Source organism: Hydractinia symbiolongicarpus, chromosome 1, assembly GCF_029227915.1.
Source record: "Hydractinia symbiolongicarpus strain clone_291-10 chromosome 1, HSymV2.1, whole genome shotgun sequence".
In the NCBI taxonomy this organism is placed as follows: Eukaryota; Metazoa; Cnidaria; class Hydrozoa; order Anthoathecata; family Hydractiniidae; genus Hydractinia; species Hydractinia symbiolongicarpus.
Genome location: NC_079875.1, coordinates 9,580,910 through 9,606,068, shown reverse-complemented (window position 1 = coordinate 9,606,068; position 25,159 = coordinate 9,580,910). Strand labels below are relative to the sequence as shown.

Here is a 25,159-nt window from a genome sequence, read left to right as displayed (position 1 = left end):
CGGTGGATGTCGTTTAAGGTTGTTTTTCGGTGTCCTATGCCCTTCATTGATACATACTTTCCTGCTCTCGGGATTCGGAATTGTTGTTGCTATTATCTATAAAATTGAAGTAGTGTTGAGTTTAAACCATGTATTTTCTTTAACATATTTCTGATTTACTTTTGATGCACTGTTATGAAAAACTAATGGAAAACATTATGGTTTCCATATTTATCCCTAGATATGCTACGGATTTCGTAGGATCAAAAGTCGGTTGTGATAAACAGTTAATTTTAAACAGGAACTGTATGCGCAAAGTTCCCTTTGATGTAGAATGTTCCTCGTACAAACAGGACGCACAGCTAAGAACAAAAAATGTAAATATGATATAGAAACTTAACAGCCTAATTTAACACATTCCTATACTCCCAATGCGTTAAAGATCAAACGTCATATTCTATTAACATTTGTTGGCTTGTTCAGTAGTCCAAAAAACTAATTTCAAATCAAGAATTGAATATAATTATGTCATTAGGGTGAATAACAATGTTACATCAACGAAAGATAATGTGGTAAAAAATATAAATAACATTTCTTTCAGAAATGCTTATGGTTATGTCATTAAACTTAGTGTCATTAAACATTTAAATATTTATTATTATTATTATTATTATTATTATTATTATTATTATTATTATTATTATTATTATTATTATTACGGCGGATGTACTATTCTGAAAATGGTTGTATCATTCTGCGACGCGATTTTTTTGGTTGTGCTATTCTGCAAATGGTTGTACTATTCTGTAATTGGTTGTTCCATGTTTTTTGGTTGTATTATTCTGAATTGCGGTTGTATTTTTCCGCATTTTGTTTTTTTCTACATAGAAAGCAGCTTTTTCGCGGTGAAGTATTTTGCTATTTTTTACAATTTTCACGGAATTAATTGCAGCTAAAAAAGATTAGTTTTTGCAAATTGCGGAGAATAAAAAAAGAATTGTCAACTACTTTTCAAATTGCATATTTCGCGTCTACTAAACGCTTTTTGTAAAAACATGCAACTTGAAGGAAGCCTACGAATGTTTATAACTTTTTTAATTTGTCTCAAAATGCTTTTAAATTCTTCTTAATTTTTCTCTTATTTTGTCATTTTTTTCGTTTAAAGGAACATTTCAGTACTTCTCGGTATTGACAAAGATGAAAAATATTGTTAACATGTTCCAAAGTTTTGTACCTGTGAAGCCCTATGTTCTTATATAATTTGTTCTTATAAAAAAGGTGCATTTCAATGAATTCCCAAAGATAATTCACACCACTTCCTGATTTGGTGTAACCCTTATCAACCAGTCAAAATAGACGGGAAAAGGTATTGTCGTGGTAGAAAATTTCGATTAAGAATCTAAATACACTATTGCTAATTTCGCTAGTTTTAAAAAACGCAAAATTTTGACTGCCTAACAGAACCGATGTAACAAACAAAAGGTTGCTAGACTTGATAAGATAAATATATTTTTAATCTTAATAAAGTTACAAAATTAAAGATGTCAAAAAATGTTATCTTTAAAACTAAAAAGAAATACATAAATGAAAATTGATCGGAATTTCAACATATTTCCGATACATATCTCTAAAAGTTATGCAAATAATATGTATACAAAAAACTGATAACACCTAAGTTTGATTTCGATTTGTGAATTAACTCTGCAAGCTAACGCGTGAATTTGATATTCTCAAGTTGATGGTCAACAAGCAACAAGTAAGCCATCCGATCAGCTTGTGAAAGAGAGACGCTTAATAAAAAAAATAAAAGCGAAATGACATTGTTTCTCATGCATATATGTCAACGATGGAAAGTTACGTAGCTAAAAGTTTTCTACTCGCTCCGTAATGCATCGATTAAGCGCCAGGGCTCTTTATATATATCTTTAAACTATTGACTTCTGTTTTTACTTTAATCAAAAAGTGAAATAGATAAATATATTTCTTGGTGCAATTGTTTTAGGGAGGTAATATTTTGAGTGGGGCGCCAAAAACCTAAACAAATGGACATATTAAGGAAAAGCGTATATTAGGGAGTCGATATTACGAGTGGGGCGCTTGATGAATGCATCACGGTTTGTGCCACATAATAATGACAAAACGACACTAAGTATTCCAGTGATTCATCATGTCCTTTGCTTCATTTAACCACTGACGACATTTGCAGTATTCTTCCCTTTTCATAGCTCTTTGGTATTTCTCACGCATATTTAAAACTAAATATTTCCAGTAGTCGGCGTCTTTTCCTTTGCACGCTTCTTTCATTTTTTCGTTTTTGCTAATGCATCTTTTTACTTCGTTTGCTGTAAATGTTTTCGTTTTTGACACGTTATCATAATCTTTGCGTTTCATTAATTCTTCACATACATACGTAAGACCGAGAAACATGGTCCTGCAGTGCTTTCTTCCTTTCACAAGGTCGTTTTTCTTTACTGTTTCATATTTCGCAATTTTCTACAATAATAAAAAGTCATTATATATAATACGGCGGCATTAATTCCTTAAGTATTTAAAACAAAAGGATTTTTTTTTACAAATTATTAAAATTTAAGGTGTATTCAAATTTTTTGTAAGGACTTTAAAAAAACTGCGGTACATCAAAATTTATTCGGAAAGTGTCGATTGAGAAAACTATTCCTGAAATTACCTCGTCCAAACTATCTTTTAAAGGATGGTTCTCCACTTCACAGTCATCAACTTCTGACATTGTTTGCAAGTTCTCGTCAGAAATGTCATTTAAACTTTCAGCAGAGAATTCGCAAATAGAATTGTCATCCTCTTCACTCGAGTCATCATTATTGCTCGAATTGCTTCCGATAGAGTCTTCACCATACTAAAATTTAACAAAAAGAATCCCTAAAAATATCACACATGAAGGAATAAAACAGAAAACGTGTCATGTTTTTATAAAATAAATAGTACCTGATGCTGTAATACTAAACAACTCCCTTTAGGTGGCTAAAATAAAATGAAGTAAAGAAATTGTGAAATTTGAAATTTGGCAACCTCTAGTAAAATGTACCAGGCATGTAACTAAAGGCAAACTGTTTAAAGATTACTTGAACAAAAATATTAAATAAATAAATAAATCAAAACAATCCTACTTATGACATTCATAAATCAATTAATCAATTTCGTTTTAAGTGAAAAACCGCCTTAATGGATCTACCGTTTCCTTGTAAAAGGTAAAAGTATGCAAAACCAAACTTCGATCCAGAATTACGTTAAAGAATTTGACTGATCTATATGGCGTGATACTCGTCTTTCTTATAGAGCAAAAAAGTGTAGCACCTTTTGTTTTCGCTTTGGATACGTTTTAAGTGTTGTCTTTGGAACAGCAACAGACTTTTTAGCATCCTTCTGTAAAAAAAAGTTATTTTAAGTTTAAAAACGCAATCATTTTTATATCATGATTTCCTTATAATGAAGAAAAACAAAGCAAATAATGGATCAACTTACTTTCTTTACATTTCCTCCATTTTTATTGTAGAAAAGATCAATTCTATTGGTCTCCCCTTCCAGCTCTTCCAAAATATCCATAAAATCTGACAATTCCTTTGGTTCCAGGCTATTGTTTTTGCTTACCCACTCGATAACATCATCTTTACAGGGCATAACTTTTTCATTCTTTAAGATTGCAGATGTAATTTTTTCAACATCTTCTTTTTTTAACGTTTGCGTAACTCCACCAACTTCAAATGTATTACCCATCATCATAGCAAGTTTTAATGCCTCTCTATGATTTGAATACAAATTGTAATGGATATTTGTGGTATCCTCTTTATTTTTCATAAAGTGCTTTGCAAAATAGCCACTGTCAATTCCATCAACCTTACACCCGAATGTTGCGCATGCACATCTTATTCGAGTAGGACTTACTCTATCATATTCGTGTTTGCCAAATACCGCCGCATTTTTGAAAGATGACGTCAGGCTACTGCCAATTGTAGCGTGCGACAGTTGATTTGTATCTGATGAAATGAATAAATAAGTATTTGTTGTGGGATTCAAAACAGGCCTTATTTCTTTGACATAGTATTTAAGATGTTCAAACACGTTTTTAGGCAAGACAATGACCTTTTCACCATATATTGTGGATGTTTTATAACGGGAATTAGTAAACACCATGTATCCAGGATATTCTTCGCTAGTGTGCGCTTCCTGGACATCCGAAACCCTGAGTTCTATCAGGTTTGATGATCTCAACCCATTCATTATGCACAAGTTAGTAATCAGATAGTCTCTGACCTGCTGACAAAACCGTTTTGTAGGTTTCTCAGACTTAGCGACCCTTTCAATACTTTTCACAAGACCCTGCACAAAATTTGATCGGCCATATTTAATCATATGGGTAGGAGTCATTAAGCGTTTAATCTTAATTCGTCTAATGTCAGTTTTACGCTGGGCAATGGATTCAGTAAAATCAGCGTTCCATTCATCGATATATTCCGACAAAGCTGTCATTTGATCACGGGTAATGCCTCCATAGACATGGCGACGACGTAAAAATCTAATAAATGCTCTCAAAGCGACGTATCTAACCCTTAGAGTGGAAGCCTCATTTCCTCCTTTACCAATCAAGCGGTAAGTTGGATCGTGGTATTTATCTTCAACAAGCAAGCAATTTGCAAATGCACTGGCTGGTATCACTGCCATGTTGGGATCGATAATAGTCCATATGTACTCCACATGCTGTCTGTACCTAAGATAAAATGAATCATTTTTAAATTTACCAAACAGAAAAATTCTAGTGTGGGTTCAGTTTTAAAGAGTTCCACGATAAAAAAATTGAAAAAGTTTTGGAAAAGTTCAATAAAGTTTGGAGCTAGAAAATCCTATAAATGATGTCTTATTTGTAAGGATTTCAGGTTCGTAACCACGATCTACTAGGGTTAGGATAACGATGGAACATGTATATCAATAAGAAGGATTTGTCTTACCTTTTTGCCTTAACAGCTCCTTTCTTCTTTTCCACTTCACTTTTAAAAGCTTCTAGCAACTCCTCTCCGGTTTCATAATACATGAGAAAGTTATCTCCTTCAATATCCCAATCTGCTTTGTTAGATGCATTTACTTCCTTCGCATTATCTGGCAGATACTTGATCGTTCTCCCAGTATTAATCAATTCTTCTCTATTACATTTCGTACGTTTTTTCGCCTTTTGATTGGCTGTCTTGACTAGTTTGGCTTTATTTTCCAAACATCCTTCGTTAGCCCAATTTTCTTTTCGCGCAGTTTCTAAAATTTCTGTGATTTTTGATCCTTCAAATTTGTGTTTCCTTTTCAGGTGGGTACGAAGACGCAGGTGCCAAACTCCACAGATTGCGCAAGGCAACGGTTTTGGGATACCATGCTTTTCCTTTTTTGACCAAAGAAACATCACCCTGACTTCTGACTCTTTTAGTTTTGCTTCCCTATCCGAAAATTTGTGTTGAAGCATTAAATGCTGGTAGAGTCTGCTAGATACAACTGAACAAACCGGGCATTTAATGTCATATACTTTTCTGTAGTCAATAACGCCAGTTTTGCGCTCTTTTATAGTACCTGGAGGCCCGACATACTTGTTCACACAGGCTAACATCTTTTTCCTTTTTCTTTCAGCTTTTCTCTTGTTAGCAAGAATCTTTCCATGGCTTAAGATCTTATGTGTTTTCCTTATCTCTTCACTTGTATTTTCACTTTTCTGTACAGACATATCAACATCGTCATCATCATTTTCATTATCACCTTCTACGTACGTATATTCTCTCTCGGCTGCTTTTTCTGCTTTTTCTAAGCGCTTCCTCATGACCTCCATACTTTTCTTCAATTCCATGATCTCATCTGAAAAAAAAGAAATTTAAAAATCCGAAATTTAATTGCAGGCAACTGGCAGTGACGTACTGACATCATTATTTAGTATTCTTACTCACCTGATTCTTTCTTTTTTCTTTTCTCTTTCTTTGAGAGGGTATGGACAACTAAAGGAAAAAATCATTTAAAAAAATGTAATTTTTGTGTCACAAAACTTAATAAAACAAAGGAGAACATTACTGATATACAAGTAAGCAAATTGGTACTGATAATTTAAACAAAAGAATTTTATATACTGGCATGAACGTTTTCTTCTAGATCTGACTCTGGTGTGTTGGACTCATTGTCATCGCTTTTTCCAGTTGTGTCAAACCAATCGTCTAAAAACAATATAATTTATAGCACATACGAAATCAACTTCTGATTTTTTTAAATAATTTGTCAGGTTTTTAAGCAATATTTCGAGCAATATTTTGTATAAGTATGAAAATGCTGGAATGTTATTAAAAGTTAACGTATACTTATACTGTTTAATACCTTGACGATTTCTTTCGTTGACAATTTTCCATACTTCCTTGGCTGAGATTGCCCTTCTTTTAGTAGACGGCATTTCTGGAACTTTAAAAATGTTAATAAGAAATAAGAACAATGAACCAAACAGAGTCGATTGCTAATATACCTGAGGTTTGAGGTAATATACCTTTTTTGTTTTTTAACCTTTTTTTTGCAGTGACCTTTTTCTTCCGTCCATCCTGCTTTAGGCATTTTAATTTAGTCCTTTTGTTACCTTCAAACCCATTTTTGTTTTTTAAGTTCATATCTTCTTTCTTTTCTTCTTCTTCTTCCTCTTCATTATTCTCTTCTTCAAAAGCAGAATGATAATATTCGCCATTATTTTGTTTTTTCGTGCTTACGCCAATACTGTCTCCGTCTTTTTCTAGATAAAAATCTAAAATGTTACAAGTGCAATAATCATGTGTTCTAAATTACTTCTACCCATGAGATAGACTATACATACCTTTTCTCTCCTTTTTAGCTATAAATATTTCTGCCTTTAAACGCTTTTGTAGAATACCTAGAAAAACGTTTGAACCAGTTTTGGAATAATGTACATAACAAAGATACTTTCAAAATGCTAAATCATGCAACCGTACTTTTTCCTTTGGGAGAAATATCATCATCATCTGTTGGAGGATAACAGTTAACATCATGACTAAACTCGTTTTCTACAAAAGAAGTAGATTGATATAAATTAAATTAAAATTCATTTTAACGTTTCCATCGTTTTTTCGTTCTATAATGAACGACTTCGTGTACCTGAATGTTCTTTACTTTCTTTATTTGATCCATCATCGGAATCACTACCTTCCTTTAAGACAGAAATTCCAACATTGCTAACTTGTTCTTCAGCCTTAAAAATACAAAATATAATAGCAAGCTTAATCAATTTTCAATGTAATACCACTTTTTCCTACCACAGAGTTGAATACATAAAGTGACGTTTCAAATAGTGTCAAACATACCTCTTCCACTGATATCTCATTTACACGACTGTATATAAGTGTCACGGTCTCTGGCAAAAGAACTTTAAACACGAAATCAAAGTTCTAGAATAAAAGTAACTTGGTAAATTGACCAAATAAGCTTTCCAGACAAATTACTTAGGACTTAAAAGGGAATTTTTCACCAATAGGCATGTTTTCTAAATTTTACAATAGTAAACTTTTACCAATTCACCCCAAAAAGATAAACGAAAATTGAAGGGATTAAAATCTTTAACATCTTTATAATTAATTTTAAAAAAATTCAGGAATTCCCAGGACTTTTCAAGACGTTTTTTAGATTGCAGGACTGTCTTGATCCTGTGGAATCCTAAGTTTTTTTACAAAGAGGAGAAATTAATTACCTTTGTACTGTTATTTGGACAAAAAATCTCCAACAAAGTTTTTACAATCACATCAATTTGCTCTTTTGTAAATGCACCAAAACGAACAGTATTTGTAAGAGATTCTAAACATTTAAAAAAGAACTTTTTAATACAAACCTTTATTTTTCACTTTCAAAAAATACATAACCTAAACTACATTACCTCTAGCTCGGCCTCTTTGTTTGTAAATATCACATCGTTTTCGCCATTCCTGAAAAATGTTCGTTATTGTGTATTAATCTAATAATGTAACTTCCTTTGTTATGTATCAACTTTTATTTCTTCTTTTAAAATTTCATACAAAATTCTATTCATGGAATACTACACAAGTAAGTAAAAATCATAAGTTCATTACCTTTCCAGTAAATATTCCCTTTAATGTTTCTTCACACTTTTCAACCAGAACTTTTACTACTTCACATGGTACGGATTGAAGGTCCCTAAGAGAAGTTTGCTTATCATTAAAATCCATTAAATAATAATAAAATTTATTTTTGTTAAAAAAGCACCTTCAGATACATATGTTAAATAAATAAAAAAAATACTTACTTGTATTTAGTCCAGTGAAATACATCTAATTCATCATTCGACTCCATCTTCAATAAAGTTAATATAAAAAAATATAAAATACTTATTCAAAAAAACTTTAAAAGTTTATTTCCCGATTCCTTAATAGAAAAATTCCTAAGATAATAATTTCTAACCAAACCATAAACAAAAATGAAACACAAATTGTTGGTAAGCTGGATAAATCGAAACTAATAACTATCTTAGTTTATTAGAAATACTTACTTCACATGAATTATTTTCAATCGCCTAAAAAAAGAACATTGTATACAAAAAACAGGTTAAGAAATGGTATTAGCAATAAATTTCACCAGAACATCAACTTACTTGAATATTAAGTGGTTTGTTGAATGAACCCTGAATGAAAATATTTTGAAGCTTACTGTAATGCTTGAGAATAACATAAGACGATTAACTATCATTGTGATGTTACAGTACATACCTCTTTCCTCCACCAGATATCTTCATCGTCTCCATAATTATACCTTAATTCCGTTCCTTCCAATATATCTTTTGATGCAAATAAGCAGAGTCTAATATCGCTTTTGCTACAATTAATCTTTCTCATAACAGAATTTCCATGTAGTGAGTCATTTACAAATTTTCCATTTTGGTTAGAAGTTGATCCATCAATACTAAAAAGAAAATGCACATAAAATGTAAAATAAGAAAATAGCAAGAATTTATGTGTCATATGCATTATAACTTGAATTTCACATGGAATCATAACTACATTGACCACAATTAATCCAGAAATTTATTTATTTATTTATTTATTTATTTATTTATTTATTTATTTATTTATTTAACATCAAATCGGGTTCCATATAAAAATATGGTTCTTCTCCCTATAAATTAAAAATACAAATGAAAATTTATTAATATATAATACAATAATACAATTCTAAAATTTCCATAAAACTTGAAACAACAAGGTAAAACTGTGTCAGATAATGCACAGGGAAAAGGAAATTAGAAAGATGGGCACATAAGAAAAAAAGGGTGTAGGCACAATAAACAAAAAAATGCGAACAACTTATTGAAACAAAGAATTGAAGGAGCCAATATGACAAAAAACCATAATTCTTGAAATTAAACATTTATTTTATTTTAATTTATACAAGGATTTTTTTAATTTCCCTTGGAATTTTGATTATGTTTAAAGCAACTTACACCAAAGATATTACATATAGTGTATATCTATATGTAATATCAGATTGCTTTTTGGGAGATTTGAGGCTTTTAAGTCGAAATTTAGCAAAAAACACTAAAAATGCAGAAAAAAATTTATAAGGAAAGAATAATTAAGGTTTTTCGCCTGAAAGATCATTTTTATTTCAACCTAATCATAGCATGTTGATATTTACTTTAAAATCCTAATAGCTGCTAATAAATTGCAAACATAAAAAATTCTTGAAATTAAACATTTATTTTATTTTAATTTATACAAGGATTTTTTTAATTTCCCTTGGAATTTTGATTATGTTTAAAGCAACTTACACCAAAGAGAAAATTGTCAAACGTAATTTGAGAAACCTTTTCATTAGCAGTAAGTTTCATTTTATTAAATGAACAGCCATGTTGTATCTAGAACGAAAACTTACCAGTGCCAATCATTTTTCTCGTTTCCTTGGAAGAAGTAGAAAAATGAGTCTCCAGTTTTCTTTTCCTCAAACTGCCTTTCACCATCTTCATATGACATAAAAGTGCCAGCATACTCAAGCAAAAAATCTCCCTTTTTAAAAGGACGCTCAGTAAAAACACCATAACCTATAAAAGAGTAATAGTTTAATTTTCTGTTGATAAAATGTTAATATATTGTTTTATGTTCTTCACAAAATTGGGAAATATATATGATCAGATGTATGACTGGCGATTAAGGTTTTATAGAATTGGAAGGAAAAGATCGTGTTGAAGTTAGTGTAAAAATATTAGTAAAAAAACTGTTCAGAAACAATTATTTCTTAGTAATTCTAATAATTCACATTATTTTGATTTCAATCTATGAAGGGAATTAGCCAAAGTATGTTCTTATGTTCTTAATTTTTAGAAAATTATCAGCCTCAACATTCTTAAACTATAGTTTCTTAAAAAAAATATGTGTAATTTATGTTCTACTTTCTTGAACAAATTTAAAATATTTATACCAATATCGATATGAATCCACTTCTTAATGAACCCATTTTGGTCAACACCTAATTTACAGTACTTTAATGCAATATCCTTTTGGCTTAAATTAGGTTTCTTTGACCGAGTCTAAACACAAAAATACAAACAAAAATACAAACATAAAACTTAAAGTAGCATTATATACATGATGGCATCAGTTCGTTTTATTAATTTGTTAAGCATACCCTGAAAGATTGAGCAAGTATCAATGTTAAAATAAGCGCTGATGTATACTTACATTTATTGTTTGCTCTGTCATTTTGATAAATTTAACAGATTCTGTTTTATATATTACTTTATTAACTAAAATAGAAAATTTGGTTAAAACAATATTTCAGTTAAAATTCTGAAAAATAAATTTCAATAACAAACTATTAAACTTTGGATGTATTAATTCAGATCCTGGTTAGTAATAACTATATGAAACATAGGAATCCATGTCTTCCTTTGCCATGTATCCTCAATGATTATTTAAACATAAGCGAAAATGATGTCTTGAAACTTAGTATATGATTAACCATCTTTTTAACAATACATGTTATTATATATCAATTACATGTGAGTAGATTTAAAAAGTTTAATTTGGCTGCAATGTAAAAAGAAGAATATTCAAACTAAATTCCATGTTCTTATAAGGAAAACAAAATTCATAAAAATATTCATAATCACAATTAAAAAAGTTCCCAAATATTCCAGATTCAATTAATTGTAAACATATGTTTTTGTGACACATACATACTATATTTTATAAGTACCTATACCTTATTGATATCAACTCTCCAATGCACGATGCACTCCAATGTGAATTTTTAGGATATATAACTCAATATTAATATCATATTTCCTTCAATGAATTTCAACAGCTGTTCTATAATAAAGATTTGTGACAAAATGACCCATGGGATTAAAATAAAATCATAAGCTCTATTGAAAGACTTTGTGATAAAAAGACCCAAGAGGTTAAAATAATAGAAATAAAAATTATAATAACAAAACATCAGAAATTGAAAAAACATAGCAACATTTGATAGGAAGACATTATGAATATTTTTATAAAAAAAATTTTGATGGGAAAAAAATATATATATATAAAGATAAAAAAAAACAATAAAGTCCCTAAAAGATTATATACATTATATATTAACTGCCTTAAAAGTGTATATCTATATGTAATATCAGATTGCTTTTTGGGAGATTTGAGGCTTTTAAGTCAAAATTTAGCAAAAAACACTAAAAACGCAGAAAAAAATTTATAAGGAAAGAATAATTAAGGTTTTTCGCCTGAAAGATCATTTTTATTTCAACCTAATCATAGCATGTTGATATTTACTTTAAAATCCTAATAGCTGCTAATGAATTGCAAACATAAAAAATGGTTGATCTTTTTCAAAATATAATAAATGCATTATCTTGTTTGATATAAAATATTGTAGTCAAATAATAAGTAGCCAGTTGGTCAACTAGAAACCAAAGTTACATACCATAAATGCTCAATTAAGTGCCCCGGACGCTTAAAATTTTGACATTTAGGGTGGGCGCTTATTCGAGAGGGCAGTGTATTGAGAGAACCATAAAGTGATAGAGCTTGCATCATAATGACAGCACAACAACAACTTTATGTTTAGCCAGTTCTTAAGGCTAAAATACACGGTAAGTTTAAAAGGACCGTTTAGTTGTAAGAAAAAACTTGTTTCGTTGCAGGTAATATACCTGTCTACACGCTAAGATAAAATGTATAAGTTTTTTAAAAAAACTCTCTTTTCACAATAAATACCAAGGAAAAACACGTTGCAGGTATTGTTATAGCATCAGCAGGGTAAATGTTGAAAGAAAAAAACCCGTTATGATTAGAAATTGAACAAATATGCTCAAATCTTTAGTCTAAACAATTTAAACATAAACAGAAAAAAGTTAAAACATCTTTGCTGTTTACACGGTAAGTTTTTTTTATCTTATATACCTTTAAACGATCTGTTTAAACTTACTGTGTATTTTAGCATTTACACTCAATTTGTGTCCTTATCAAAACTATAGCAGTAGTTAGCTAAACCAACAACAGACAAGTTGTATAACTAAACATAATTAGGTCACTAGTGCTAGCTAGCTGTGTATAGTGTTTATGCAAGTTTTATTACATAAGAATGCTCCTCAATTTAAGAAATTCAGCAATTGTTCGTGCTTGCTAGCTAAGATGTCTATAATCTTGCAGCATGCTAAATGTAGCTGGCAGAAGACATGGTGTTAGCTTCAGCTATCCACTTGCCTAAAGCAGAATAAAAACAAGTGTAGCTAGCTATAACAAATTCCAAAAAATATCCAGCTACTAGCTAGTGTCTTTTGCTAGCTAGCTACACCAGCTAACTACAATATGAAATCTTAAAGTTAAAACATTGTCAAAATTATACAAATACCTTTCAGTAATCAAAAGGTAATGAAAAATTCCTTGATTAATAGTTTTTAGGTCTAAAGAGCAGTAAACACCATCAATAAAACCACAGAGTAGTCCTGTCCCCTCGTCTGTTTGTTTTTTATGGCGCTCCAAGATGGCCGATTGTCAGAAGTCTCTCTTTTAAGTTGTTAGTGTACTGGGTAACTTGGTACGTATACCAATAATGGTTATTAAATCGGGGGTTGTATTATTCTGCAATTTGGGGATTTGAGGCTCCAAAAAAGGCTTTGTTTCCTTTTGTTAAAAACAAAAATCCATCAAAAAGGGACGTGCCATTATAGTTTACATCCTAGAATTATTTGAACATTGGAATATCAAAAAATTAAGCCTTATCTTTAAATTATAAAATCTCATTATCTGCGCAGCTGCTGCAACGACGAGCCTTGTTTGTTTGCAAAAAGTCAGCTTGACATTCTTGGAGAAATGCGATTTTAATATTTTAAGGTCTATGATTTGGTTCGTTATTTTCTACGATAAGTTCAATTCACAATTCGATTGCTTTTTTCCAGTTAAGGCAAATTATAATGTTATTATAAAGCTAATAATGGGACATTAGTTTGGTTGTACTATTCCTCTTCGTGTGCTGAAAAATGAATTTAACCCTGAAATATTATATTTTTTTTGTTATAATCTTTATTATTTTGCCAGGAAGGCTTGCCATGACAAATTTGAACAATTTTTATTAAGTGGCTGGGAAAATACAGGTACATTCAATATTCTGCAGAATGATACAACCAAATTGTGATAATTATTATTATTATTATTATTATTATTATTATTGTCATTATTATTAATTATTATTATTATTATTGTTATTCCGAATATTCATACAGGATATAGCTACTTCAGTGTTGGAAACACTGTTATCAATGTAGGTCCTGTGTTGGGAATGTATACATTAAGTATACACCGGTATTACCTACCCAATTTCCCTCACATGGCATGGGTTGACCCGTAGCTGTGGTAAAGACACTTGCTAAGCATGCCCGCGCTGTGGATCGAACCACGGACCTTGTGATTACGAAGCAACTCCATAACCACAAGGCCATTAAAATAACCATTTGATATTCCTTTAAATATGACCTTGTTATACTTAAAATGTCCACATGTAGTACCGACAGTTCCATTGTAACCACATCATAACCAACACGGGAGATGTATACCAGCATCTATTAAAGACGAATAGAATTTTAAACGATTATCTTAGGTTGCACTACAACATATCGCCAGAATTACCATCGTGTTTTTCTATATACTCGTTGTTCTACATTTGTAAATTTCAGTAGAACTTGGATATCTTATTATCGGTTTGTTAGACAGTATAGCTAGGCAGTTAACTAATACCATGTTAAAGAGTCTCTAAAAAAATATTAACGCTAAATTTCGTTACTTCAACAACCAAAAATGGCGTTGTTTTCGTTTCGTTGTATTCATTCAGTAATGCATTGCAGAAACTTCAAATAAAAACGTTCTCCGTACTTACGGGGGATTGCTTTTGTTGTTGCTTGTATACATTAGAAGCCACCCTTTTACTGGACAAAGGGAAATGCTGATCCTCATATCTTCTTTTATAATAAACATTTAAAATTTTGATGAAAATGGTCAGATAACAATAAAAATGAAAATATGTAAGTTTCAAATAGTAGATTCATATTACATTACAGAGAATGCCCAAAGCGTCAGGCTTTTCTGTACCTACTGTTATTTACATCAAAAGAGTAAAAACGTAACCCAACACATTATGATTTGTTTGGCGATTTTTTAATAATAGACCTTTGATCACGTTATTACTAGCAGTGTTATTTCCTTTGTCTCCTACATTCACATCATTATTTGGTGCTGATAACAGTAACACATTCAGTATGACCACGAAGAGATGCACTATATAAGAAAGCAGCCCATCGTTATCCTTTCAAGCTAAAAAGGTTAAGACTTTTGTTAAAGTTTATATCACAGTAAAAGGTGTAGCTACAGCTACCTACGGGCATTAAGTATAAGCAAGATTATTAGAAAATTCTGTTACAGACATAACCGTTTTTGACTACTTTCCCTTTATAGTCAGAGGTGCTAATAGCACCCAATGCCCCAGAAGGTGCAGCTGATAAGATTGGTGATGATAGCACAAGAATAAAGGCTACCTAGGTGGTTTCATAGGATTCTCTGTCCTAAATATACGTTCAGAGCCGGAATCTTAAAATTTTTGTACTCAGCATTTGTAGGTGTCTAAAAACGTGACAATAATATGTAAAAAAGGTGACAATTACATTTTGTTGTCCTTAGATAAATCAACGAATTCACTCTTCCATTATATACCGTATTTCATGTGTGTCGCTGCTGTGGTACGATTTTGCGCAAAAACGGACAAAAGCTATTGTTACAGAGAGAAAGATTTTTTCTATCTGGCTCATTTATTATAATTTAACCTAACATATCACTTATTTTTAGAACTGGAAAATATCATAGAACATGCTAAAGCGGAAAACTTTCAATCGATTCTCAGTAATAACCGTAATATCATTAAAATGAGAAATAATGATGGTTTTTCATTGTTGATGATTACTGCAGGTTTCAACAAACCATCAATAGTAAAAGCTTTGATTGATGCTGGTAGTGATGTGTATGCTGTAGATGAAGGGAATGGAAACGCACGTCACATCAGTGCATGTTGTGGCTGTAATAAAGTCCTAAAAATTTTAATAAATCATGACATCAAAAAAATTAACCATGTCAACGATGCTATTAAATCAACATTGCATATGGCAGCATCAGTACCACATATTAATGTGAATGTAAGAGCTACTGTCATTAGCAATCTTTATTCCTTGGTCTGAAGAACTAATTTAAAATCAAAAATAAAAAGTATAAAGACCTTTATTTTCGGAAATGCTTATGGTTATGTCATTAAACTTGGTAAACGGGTAAAATATCACGGCATTTAGATAATTTTGGAGCAAGATAACCGTTTGATATTCCTTTAAATATGACCCTTGTGTGTCCATATATAGTAATAGTAGTTTTATTGTAACTACATGATCTCCAACACAGGATGAGTTTGCCAGCATCTATTAAAGACGGATAAAATTTTAAACGATTACCTTAGGTTGCACTACAACATATCGCCAGAATTCTGATCGTGCTTTTTCCATATATTCGTTGTTCTACATTCATAATTTTTAATAAAACTTGGATATCTTAGTACCGGTTTGTTAGATAATATAGCTAGGCAGTTAACTAGAACCATGTTGAAGAGTCTTTAGACATAATATTAACGCTAACGTTACTTCAACAACCAAACATGATGTTGTTGTTGTTTTGTGTGCATAAAATGAATTCATTAAGTAATACATTGTAGAAATCTGAGATAAAATCGTTCTCAAAACTTCCTTATAATTGCTTTTTCGTGCTTGTATGCATTTGAAACTGTCATTTTTTGGATAAAGGGAAATACTGGTCCACATTGGGCTGTCTTCAAAATCACTGAGCCAATCCGAATTCATAAAATCCCGTAATTCCCGCTTGAATAAGCCAGATGGTTAGCAAAACATATAAACCTTTCCCGTCAGTATTTTCATAAATGTTCTGTACTGCAGCAACATCAACGTACTTGTTTATACCTTCATAGCTTAACTCAAGGAAATAATTTTTGTAGTATTGCTTTTTTGATTTATAGCTTGAATTCTTATCTTCTCTGGTTTATCTGTATTCTCCTTTTTTACCTAGCTATACTACTGTGGAGTCGGTCCAAAGCGGACACTATTGGTGCAGAAAAAAGAGTCCGTCTTATAGAGCTGTCCGCTTTATAGAGATGTTATTCAAAAATCATCACTATAAAAAATAATATCTTAAGATATCTTGCTTAGAAAAAATAACTTGTATTGAGTATTTTTTTTCTAAATATTTCTCATATTAAGTTTTAAAATTACTGAAAAAATCATTAAGTAAAATTTTCTTGTAACCTTAAGTAAACTGAACTTAATATTAGAAAATATATCTTGATGTATAAGTAGCACTCGTCCAAGTAAATATTATATAACATCAAGTAATTTTTACTTTATATTTCTTTCTTTTTTACTTTAAATATGAACATACAGCACGCAAGTAATTTTTCCTTAAGATTTGTTTTAAGTATTTATTAACCATTTTATAGTTAAGCGTGAAAATACGGTGTGTCAGTAATTTATAATTATTTGTACCTTTAAGTCTAGTTCTTAGGTTGTTAGGCACAAAATGGTTTATCGCCATCGCGGAGGTGTATAATCATACACACTTTGACAGATAAAGAAAAATATAAGAACACAAGTTTTGTATAGGTAAGCATCTTTCGCATATTTCAAAATAAGTTAGCTGACAGAAAAAATTCCCAAAAGTTTCTCATATTAAAAATTAAAAACATGTAATAAAAAAGTTTACTTACAAGTATCGTATTTTTCAAAAATAATTAACGTTTTTATAAGAAACATGATTTTGAGAAACATGTGGCTGGGGTTTTCAACAGCCAACTTATGAAAAATTGAAGAAGTTAATTGACAGGGCTCATGGTGAAAAGTATTTTAGGAGTATAAAACATGGTGAGCTATATAAAATTTGAAAAATACATGTTAAAGTTAAAGATCTATCATGACTGTACATCTATAAAGTACTTTTATGAAATTTGATGTTCGTCGAAATAATTAACAACCAGCAACAAACTGTCTTGTTTTCGATTTGATGACGTAAATGTTGTCCCGTAGCGTTTATCAGCACAGGATATTTCGTATTTTAAGTAAAATTTACTATAGTGTTCTCTAACTTAAGATAATAAAACTAAGTACAAGTAATTTGTGCTAGCTGGGTATTTTTTACTACCTATTCGGAATAGAAAAAATTACTTGCAATAAGATAAATTTACTCAAATCTGGAACTTGGGTTAAGAAAAAATTACTGAAGTTAAATTATCTAAGTAAGTAAAATTTACTACCTGTTCGGAATAGAGTTACTTGTGGTTGCTGTTTTTTTACTTGTGCTAAGATATTTTATCTAAAATTATGATTTTATTTTTTACAGTGCACTTTCAGAGCAAAATTTTGCCGAAAACACGACTTTTTTTTCTTCATATACGCACTTTTATCTTTTTTTCTATTCCTTTCAGATCAAGGAAATGAGACATATAATTTGATGAATGTGAACTTGTATTATTCATACGCTCTACTGTTATACAAACAAAAACAAATATATTGTATTTTATAATCTGCTCGAATAAATCTTGGATTGAAATTTGCTTTCTTTTTGACCTTTTGCAGATCCTTCACCTTTGTCGTAACTGATGACAGCATGTCTTTACTTTTCTCGTCAAAAATAGGGCTGCAACAAATTCTATTTTAATGTGTCTGCTTTACATAAAGCTTTTCAAGAGAAAATGTCATTTGATGCAAAAAAGTGTCCGTTTTATAAAGTTTCAGCCTTAAAACTGTCCGTCTTACAGAGATTTTCTTTTGACATTTTGACTTGAAATCAGTCAGTTTCAAGGAATAGTGTCCGTTATATAGAGTTGTCCTCCTTAGACAATGTCCGCTTTAGAGAGATTCAACTGTAGTACAAAATAATGAGTACGAAATTTTCTTTCTACTTCAAATTAAAAAAACGCCTGCCGCGTCACAAACAAGATGCTATCTAATGTAAAGTGGGGTAACTAATTATGAATAATAATTACATTTCGCAATTTCTGACAAGTGGAAGTACAACATTAGGATAATGTGATGTGAACTTTGCAAACTTTTATACAGTTTAGGTCAGTAAAGAAACTCTTGGAGCATTTTATTGTTAGAAACAGGAGGCATGAAAGAAAAGAAGGATGCAGTGCTAATCTAGATTACGCAATAAACAAATCTTTTTCTGAATGTTCATTAATGAGCTTTTGTTGTATTAACAAAAAGTCGCAAATTAGACTCCATATTAACATTTAACCTTTCTTTTTAATTGTAGAATTTTAACAAATTGCATATCGTAAGTCATCTTAAATCGTTATGGAAATTAGTACTTTGATAGAAGTAATACATTATAATTTAAGCTGAGTTAATGTCGTAATTCTTAAAAGGTCAATGTCAATTAGTTGTTAAAACAATCTCACGTATTATTGTGTTCATCCTTCTTCCTTTCTTACCAGGGTCATCGTCTTTTACATTAGTACTAGCTTTTTTGACAGACTGAGAAACAAAACAGGTTAAAAATGTACTTCTCATAGTAGTACCATTTAGCAGTGCTAAAGCATGAGAGAAACTATTTTAATGCTACATACATGACATGCCTCAATCCTATCCGCTTTACCGCAGTCATCCAAGTTTGACATACTTATTAGTGTTGTAATACACCTAGGATGGACAAGGAGCAAAGATCCGATATATATGTTTCTGAGCAGAGGTCACACCACGTTTCAAAATATTACACAATATCTGCATGACGAAGGCCGGATAGTAGGTTCACTCAATTTGTATTTCATCCGATGTCATGAAAAACAAAAGACGTGTTAACACGCGAGGTAACTTGAGCAGTATATAAGTCGGGAAATAGAAATGACATTTCATTGATAGAAAAAAAATCTTGAAAGAAAGACTGAAAAAATGTGGGGCACAATTCTTTTCGCGGTTTCAATGTGGACAGGTTTGTTTAAATGTACTTTCACTTTATCAACATTCGACTTTTTCCTTGTTATTTATCTTTTGCTGGCTGGTTCTGTAAGATGAACGATATAGAGGTAACAATGACAAATTGACTATTACCCTATCTGTGTAGCAGTAGCTTTATCATTAAGTTGTTTAAGCAGTTTTTTTTTAATTTTTAACTTTAGTGTAGTATCTTTAAGAAAGCGTTGCAGAGCGTCATTGTAGCGCAAGTAATAACAGATGAAAAGTAGTGTTCTTATACATAGTCGAAGTAAGTTAAAAATCAGACTAATGACGATGTATTTTTTCTTAGTTGCCAACTGTATCCCTTTAAAAGAAAACAAGTCAGAAGAAATATATTTACCACGATCTCAAAACAGCATAGCAGATATTAATAAAAATTGTAAGTAATTTTTATCAACTCTCTCTATCTTTTATTTCTACCTGGAGACTACGTATTACAAAACCGCATCTAAGTCTTTCATTTTTGTCAAAGATTAAGGTTATAGTTTTTTTCTTTAGCTAACAAAGATCTCTACGATATCGACATCTTGGTTGCCAGAAACAGAGTACGAAAAGCGGTAGTGAAAAGAAGTTTAGGTCGTAGATGGCCCAACGCAACTGTTCCTTATATTCTCAACAAAAAAGATTTTCGTAAGATTCTAGTAATAATTTACAATTCTATTAATGATTGGTTGAATCAAAAGATGTTTTTTTATCTTCTTCAGAACAATAATTGTGACTAATCAACAAACATTTTTGTTGTTGTTGACGTTAATTTATGTCTCTTCTTCTTCAGCTTTTGGTAGCTTTGGTCATCAGGTAATTACTCAAGCTATTGCAACTATCGAAAAGTTCTCTTGTATTCGATTTAAGGAATACCATAACGTTCATCAAGTACCAAAGCCGTATGTTAATATTTTCAGCGGAGATGGGTAGGCTATATGTTTTCTTTTGTTGTGATTTAAGTACTAGAATACTCTTGTTTTAAAATAATTAACAAAATCTTGTGTTGTTAACACTTGCTTTGAGTATTTAAGTAGAATCTAAAAAGGTGAATACAAGGTGAATATTCTTGACCCTTTGCGTAAGAAATACACAGGAAAGTCAGGCGACTAAAGATTTATCGGACAGATTAAATAAAATTTTTAACGCGGTATTTTTGTAATAATAATGTAACAATAAAATCGGTATTTCATTTAAGGAAATGAAGTAAAATAAATGGAGTTATTAGCAATCTCATTGTTTTTAGATGTTACTCATATGTTGGCAGACAACACTTTCTCGTGCAACACGTCTCTTTAATGAAAGAAAATAAAGTTAGTTACAACTGCATGAGCGCACGTATAGCGATGCACGAACTTTTCCATACACTTGGTTTTCATCACGAAGTTAGTAGGCTTGATCGAGATGAGTATGTAAACGTTCACACCGAAAATATACAGAAAGGTACGTTCTGATATTGTTAGTTTTATTTCTATAGGCTTTTTTGTGAATCGCTAAACGTATTCCTCGACCTTTATTTCAGATCGCTTAGATCAGTTTTATAAACAAAATGAGACAGAGAACCTCGGCTCCACTTACGACGCAAACTCAATAATGCACTACTCAAAGTAAGTAAAATTATATATTTTTTTGAACTTCAAGCGTTTTGTTCTATTTGAACTAAAAAATTTGATACTGACCAGAGGATAAAACCTCTGTAATTTTAAAAGAGTTGGTATAATGACCATTTTTTTCGGCATGCAGCTTTCTGTCTGGTTATCTCAGGATCCATTGACGTTCAAGTAAAAGTGTTATAGCTTCAACTCCTTTCTTCTTTTTAGTTTTGCATTCACAAATAAAAGAGGTGCAAAAACACTCACATGGAAAGCAGACACGAATCTTCCTCTTGGATCACAATTTTTGAGCCAAGATGACATTCTTCAATTGAATCGCTATTATGAATGTCCGATAACAGAAAGCGATGATGGTAAGTACCACAATATTTCTAACCATTATTTCACCATTAAAAGGATTTTTTACCAATGATCTCAAAATGAAAATGACTAAAAAAAATAAAAATATTGGTATCCTCTTTGTGAAAGTTAACGTCTGATATAAATATTTAATGAAATTAACGAAGAATTCCTTAAACTTCAATCCCATGTGTGGAATCGAGATGCTTCCCCAAACCATATTGCGTATTCATTTCAATATGTTGGGCATGTATTTGCCAGAAAGCCGCAAACTCAAGAATAGCAAATTTTGAATATTCTGTCAATAATGCTTGACATTTGTGCTTATATTTTTAGTAAGATAAAGTTTGTGGGAGATATAACCCGGAGAACTTGAAGCGCACTGTAAAAATCTTAAACAAATAGAAATGAAATAAAATATAAAATTTAATATAAAAATTTTCTGTCTAGCTTTTTCAGTACAAACAAATCTGAAGAACATCTTCCCGAAAAAAGCAAAAAAAAAAAAGATTACTGTTTGTGAAACAAGTCATTTAAAATTAACATTGAAACATTTAACATTTTTTCCCGCCGCTTACCTTCGTCAACCCTTTTTAGGATTAGTTCTTTTCTCGAAACCAATAAGAAATAAAGGAGTGTCAAATATTTTATATCTAAAAATATTGAACAGAGAAATTTGCTTTAGATGGATGATAAAAGATACATATTTAATTACGCAAAATGCCTTAGGGAAAAACCCGCACAAAGTTGTCGTTTAAGAATTGAAAAGTACATTTTAGTTAATACTTCCATGGCGGTATGATATTACAAACAAGCAATTTTGAAAGTCTCTCACGTCCATGTGAAAAAGGACTTTATGCATGAACAATAATTATTTATTTATCTTTAGCATGCAAGGACAAAAAACACTGGTGTTGGGAGTTAGCACAAAAGGAAGCGCCTATCACAGAAGTGTGTAAAGAAAGATTTAACTACATGACGGATTGTCCAAAGACATGCGGAAAATGTAGCTGAAAGGGAAGAAAGTGATCAAGAAACATTGCGAATCTAAATTATTTTTGTCAATTAGACTAATTATTAAATTTATATCAAATCACCCTTCTAAACTCGGTCTTTATTAAGAGAGGTAGTAAAAGGCAATGTATTTTCATGAATTACACCAATTCATCGCTTTCTGCTACGTCCTAAAGATGCTTACGAAATATTTAGCAAATGTTAATTAGGGGAACCCGTCTATTTCCACACATGTCCCTACTACACATTTTAAAACTTTCTAGATTTTTGGTGGTTAAACAAAAAATTTTTGTCATGAAACCAGTTCTGTTTATTGTAGGGTAGTAATTATTTTTATACATATTATTTATTTAATTTATTTTATTGATAAAAATATTATTCTAAATAATGGATTCTTTTATATATGATGTTGGCCTTACGTATAAAAGTTCTAAATTCCTTTTGCGCAATTATGCCTGAGAGAGAAAATGTTTTGACGAGATGTGACTATATAAAAGTATATCGTAGAACAGACAAAAACCATCAATTGACAAATAGTGTGAAAATGTAACTACTCTATATGCGTATACATTTTAAACAATTCTAAAATGCGCTAGTTGCACTTTTGAACATTACATAGTTACGAAGTAATCCACTTGAGGTGCCAGAAATTGCCAAAATATCGGCAAAAAGAATTATGCTGATATCAGCAACAATTAACTCAGCTTCGGGTTTACTACTGGCGGTGACGGACTTCAAGATTTTCAAAAACCCTTTTTCTTACTGACTAAAGCTTTCCTTTTATAAAAATCGGTATTGTTTCTAAGAAGAAAGCCGGCCACGCCTGGTGATAATGTGATAATAAGCGTGATAAACAACGTGATAATAAAACTATCGCCACTATTTTTTGTGACTTATGTGTCCTGGCCCACAAAAAAGTGACTGAGATAAACAACAATGTAGGAGCTTGATGTCCTATAACAACACTGATACGACAATTATGTGCCTCAAAGGCGTTACTAAATACTAAGGTGTGGCTTCTTTCAGGATAAGTAAAAAAAAAAAAAAAAAAATAGAAATTGAACTGTGATAAAATTGACAGTTCACTGAAATAAAGTTAAATAATCATGTTTACAATCCTTAATACATATAACACACAAGAAATGTATAACACAACGATTGAGTAACCGTCACTTCAGATTTTAAAAAAATACAATGTGTTATATTAGCTGCAAATTTATTTTGTCATAAATATATTTCACATGCAAGATTATATTACGATGATACCAGTAAAGAAAATTATTTAATCAGAAATCACATGGAAACATATGCTGAAGTGTTACCACGCAAACCAAGTTTTTTAGTTAACTTACGATAAGGGGGTAGGGCAATAAACCGTATAGAGGTAAACTTATTGTGTGGAACATTGGCAAAACGTTATTCCATTTACTTTTGTTTATGACTGCGAGAAGTTGAAATATTTATTCATTACACCAATCAAGATAAAAAAGAAGTTCTTAGCGAAGAAAGCATTTTAATTTAATTTCTTACTAGTGGTAAGCTTAAACTGACTACATCTACTAAGGATTTTTTCCGGAAGAATTACTAACTAAAAACGTGTTTAAGATTTGTAAACAAAACGTGAGAAAAAGCACAACCATAATTGATCAAAAATTAATTAAAAACTGGTAACACGGTAATAAGTAATGTCTTTGCTTTGCTACCTAATCCTGATGTGTCATATATATTCTTACTACAACGTAAAGAATTGACTATTCAACAAGAAAAGAAATATTTAAAAATTAATTAAATAATTGCATTGAAGAGGTGGAGTAAAATAAAGACGGAGTGTGCTTGATAAAAACCAAGATACTCGTCCAATGAGGTTTTAAGACACAGTGTGTTGTCTTGATTGTACAAGTATATACAACCGCACACAATTAATTTTGTGCAATGTATTAAAGCAGTGGAAAATAACCCTATAACTAGTAATAGCGAAACAAGACAGCTTTCATCAATTGCAGTTGTTAGTAGCAAATTCTCAAATTCGTTAAGAACAGCATACTTTTAGATACACGATAGTACCTCAAAAATAATAGGTTATAAAAAGAATAAAATCTAAAAAAAATTCTGATTTTATTGATTCATTGCACCAATCAAAATAATTAAGTTCCTAGTGACGAAAGCATTAAAGGCATTAGCACAAACTGACTATCAACTACCAAGGATTTGTCCAAAAACACTACTAACAAAATGCGTGTTTAAGGATGAAAAACAAAACGTGACACAAAGCACAACCATGAGTAAAAATTAATTGAAAACTGGTAACACCATATAAAGTAAAGCTTTTGATATTTGAAATTTTACTCATTGGCTACCTCCATATCCCATTTAAAAGTGATGCTGATGTGTCATCAAACTCTTATTAAAAGCAAAACAATTAACTATTCAACGAAAGAGAAAATATTAAAAAAATTAATTAGATAATTGGCTTGAAGAGGTGGAGTAAGATATAAGGTGGAATGTAATTGATAAAAACCAAGGTACTCCGCCAACGTTCGTTCTAAAATCAATTTTTCGCCAACGCTTTAAAATTGTTTTCTGACAACACAAAGCTTTAAAGAGTTTTTTAAAGGTAAGCATTCAT

At 30.9% G+C, this 25,159-nt stretch overlaps 1 protein-coding gene across 6 annotated transcripts; it reads right to left on the bottom strand.

The window, feature by feature from the left end:
- Window positions 1-1,666: 1,666 nt before the first annotated feature.
- LOC130636789 (uncharacterized) lies at window positions 1,667-13,570 on the bottom strand. Of its 6 annotated transcripts, XM_057446654.1 has the most exons (26): window positions 12,886-13,570; window positions 11,236-11,342; window positions 10,713-10,777; window positions 10,453-10,561; window positions 9,910-10,075; window positions 8,748-8,940; window positions 8,633-8,662; window positions 8,531-8,554; window positions 8,288-8,334; window positions 8,094-8,178; window positions 7,901-7,949; window positions 7,718-7,821; window positions 7,335-7,418; window positions 7,129-7,222; window positions 6,966-7,037; window positions 6,830-6,886; window positions 6,512-6,748; window positions 6,349-6,429; window positions 6,108-6,191; window positions 5,931-5,978; window positions 4,959-5,841; window positions 3,478-4,720; window positions 3,310-3,378; window positions 2,941-2,976; window positions 2,666-2,851; window positions 1,667-2,472 (listed from the first exon to the last, which is right to left on the bottom strand). In XM_057446654.1, the coding sequence occupies exons 3-26, from the start codon at window positions 10,731-10,733 to the stop codon at window positions 2,125-2,127; spliced, it is 4,350 nt and encodes a 1,449-aa protein (XP_057302637.1). In that variant the 5' UTR covers window positions 10,734-10,777; window positions 11,236-11,342; window positions 12,886-13,570; the 3' UTR covers window positions 1,667-2,124. The 6 variants fall into 6 exon arrangements, with proteins under 6 accessions (XP_057302637.1, XP_057302628.1, XP_057302633.1 ...); XM_057446645.1 differs by having other exon boundaries at window positions 10,713-11,342; XM_057446650.1 differs by lacking the exon at window positions 12,886-13,570 and having other exon boundaries at window positions 11,236-11,574.
- Between the last annotated feature and the right edge of the window lie 11,589 nt (window positions 13,571-25,159).

Excerpts from the sequence above, each read along its gene's own strand:
- LOC130636789 (XM_057446645.1), bottom strand. The coding sequence starts at position 10,733 with ATGACAGAGCAAACAATAAAT. Across the intron at positions 8,663-8,747 it reads ATATCTGGTGGAGGAAAGAG|GGTTCATTCAACAAACCACT; the intron begins GTATGTACTGTA and ends ATTTTCATTCAG. Across the intron at positions 2,977-3,309 it reads ATCCAAAGCGAAAACAAAAG|CCACCTAAAGGGAGTTGTTT; the intron begins GTGCTACACTTT and ends ATTTTATTTTAG.